This window comes from Eucyclogobius newberryi, unplaced genomic scaffold (genome assembly GCF_026437365.1).
Source record: "Eucyclogobius newberryi isolate DKJ021-1_F unplaced genomic scaffold, fEucNew1.0.hap1 SCAF_1, whole genome shotgun sequence".
NCBI classification, from domain to species: Eukaryota; Metazoa; Chordata; class Actinopteri; order Gobiiformes; family Gobiidae; genus Eucyclogobius; species Eucyclogobius newberryi.
Window position 1 is genome coordinate 5307974 of NW_027315723.1, and position 2500 is coordinate 5310473.

A 2500-nucleotide genomic window follows, 5' to 3' on the forward strand; every position below is an offset into this window, starting at 1 on the left:
GCTCTGACCTTTGACCTTCCTCTGCAGGCCACGTCAGCTTTAGACACTCAAACCGAGCGTAACATCCAGTCCTCTTTGGCCAAAGTCTGCACCAACCGCACCACCGTCGTCGTGGCGCACAGGTCAGGGACGCCTATTTACTACACTTTGTATTCATCACATTTGCACATCATTATTGTCATCTCATTTCGTTTGAACTACTTCCAGGCTCTCCACGATCATCGGAGCCGATCAGATTTTAGTCGTGAGCGAAGGACGCATCGCAGAGAGAGGACGGTGAGTTTGCCGTGAATATTCCTCTTCTTTCATTGCATCATATCATTCCGCAGAGTTGAAACTGTTATTTGTATTTGGATCCCGCTCGTCTGCAGACACGATGAGCTGCTGGCCAAAGGAGGCTTGTACGCCGACATGTGGCTGAAGCAGCAACAGGCCCACGACACCGACTCGGACACGGAAACTAAAGACAGACAATCGGAGAAGCTGCAGCCGCCCGCCACGTCTTCAGGGGGCCACCCTCACTGAGCCCACCTGTACACTTTTAATATTAGCCTTTTGTCTTGATACAAATTGGTTGGGGAATGTTCAGTGTTACGTAAGTGCAATGAAAAGAAGTTCCAGGTGCCTTAAGTAAACGATCCGGCCCAAGTAAAGAATGTGTTCGAGGCTGTGCAGACCTGGTTGAGTCCTGCCTTAGACCTGGATTTGTCCAAATAATGAATCCTGCTTTGATTTCGGTTTAATCCCAGTTTAGTTCTGGTTTTGTCCTGATTTTGTTCTTGTTAAGGGCGATTTTATTGCCAGACGTACAATGACAAGTCACTACAAATGTTTTTACTTTTACACTAAGGACGCAGTTATTTTATTACTTGGTTTACGGATTTTTTCAATGAAATATATTGAACAGGCGGGCGAAATATAAATATAATTTCAATAGATTTTTTTTCTTCCGGGTTTACCCAAAATGCACCACGGGAGGAGAGGGGGGGGGAGGAGGAGGGGGGGGAGACACGGCGCACAGGTGAGTGTAACAGTAGATTTAGTGTGTTTTGCATTGGTAGAATTGACGCTTCTAAGTGTGCAGTCTTAGTCACGGCAAAACGCGCAGGAGAAAATGTGGTCAACGGGTTTAAAATGTGTCTTTGTGATATAAAGGCGTTGGCGCGGCGCATAGCAGACAAGGAAACGGGCACGCGTAAAAAATGTGTGTGAAAATTGCAAAAAATTGCTTCACACGCTCTTACCTTTTGACTTAATACCGCTTTTTATATTTCATTTAATGCCAATTTGCATTGTCGGCAGTATTTTATATATATATATTTTTTATAATAAATAATTAATTTTATTTATATTGTAGAAATCAACAATCTAAGTGTGGCGGATCCGTAAACCAACTAATAAAATAACTCTGGCCTAAACACTCCAACTGCGAGCCATAACTGACAACATTATACAACAAGACGCATCATCAGTATTAAACATCATCTCGCAATGAGGAAATATTGTGTCCAAAGAGGTGCAGGTGACGTAAAGGGATTTAAGTAACACTGAGCTGATTTGAACGGCTGCTGTCTTTTTAATACTAGATGTTCTGTAAATTGTGGTTGTGTTTTGCCATCAGGGATTTTGTCAAGCGTATATGTTGTTTTATGACATTTTGTGTATTGAAAATCAACAAGGTTACATACAGTTAAGATTATTGTGTCTTATTTAAATACTTTTTATTGCTGAAAATAAAGGGACAGTCTTTATAGAGGATATCACACGTGTTGAATCGTCCTTGCTGTTGTCGAGATGGAGTTAAATAAACATGGACAAACATTAAAATGTGATTTGTAGGATATATACATTTTTACATTACATACACTTTATCGGTCACAATGGTGTCACGAAAACTTATGAGATCTGACTTTTGGATGAAATTGTGTAGAAAATATGTAAATACTGTTCAAATGTTATTATTGCCTAGTTCTACATTAAAAAAAACAAGTTGATTTAATTTGACATCTGTTTAGGGACACAAACATTCACCATGTTTTTTTGTATTTTTTCACCTGCGACGGGTTTATTTGGAAAAGGATTATTTAAATGTATGTGAAAACTACAAGAGTAACACAATTGACTTATTATAAGTATGAGAAGGGTTATTAGATATGCTTATTATAGCAGCAAACAATACACATAGATCATTAAACTGATAAAGAATGCAGTAGGTACTCGCTGCTGATTTTGGATGTTATTTCCACACAAAAAAAAGATTGAAATAAGATAAGTTTGTGATTAATTAGTTAACCTCAAATCAAAAGTACGACATAATATTGATTAGGATGAATATTAGATGATTTATCACTGGCTTAGACCTATACTTTAGTCCTAGGTCCCTGTTTAAGCCTGTCCACATCACAAGAGCCACTTGGTGACCATGGCCACCAGTAGGGTCCCCCACAGGGCCCCTGTAGCAGCAGGAGCCTTGTTGTTGAAGACTTTATCATGAGCGTGG

The 2500-nt window shown here is 39.8% G+C and overlaps 2 protein-coding genes across 4 annotated transcripts in view; one reads left to right on the plus strand and one right to left on the minus strand.

Annotated features, from left to right (window-relative positions):
- abcb6a (ATP binding cassette subfamily B member 6 (LAN blood group) a) overlaps nucleotides 1-540 on the plus strand; it is a 16088-nt gene extending 15548 nt beyond the window's left edge. Inside the window, exons 18-20 of the mRNA XM_072444330.1 lie at nucleotides 28-122; nucleotides 208-276; nucleotides 372-540. Of these exons, the coding sequence (XP_072300431.1) occupies nucleotides 28-122; nucleotides 208-276; nucleotides 372-525 (318 nt within the window). The 3' untranslated portion in view covers nucleotides 526-540. The remainder of the gene's footprint in view (nucleotides 1-27; nucleotides 123-207; nucleotides 277-371) is intronic.
- Nucleotides 541-2382: 1842 nt separating this feature from the next.
- The window catches only part of LOC140359470 (carboxypeptidase O-like), a 44271-nt gene continuing 44153 nt past the window's right edge, over nucleotides 2383-2500 (minus strand). For all 3 annotated transcript variants that reach the window (XM_072444447.1, XM_072444697.1, XM_072444529.1), the window contains one exon: nucleotides 2383-2500. This exon is cut by the window's right edge and continues 163 nt beyond it. In XM_072444447.1, the coding sequence (XP_072300548.1) occupies nucleotides 2401-2500 (100 nt within the window). In that variant the 3' untranslated portion in view covers nucleotides 2383-2400.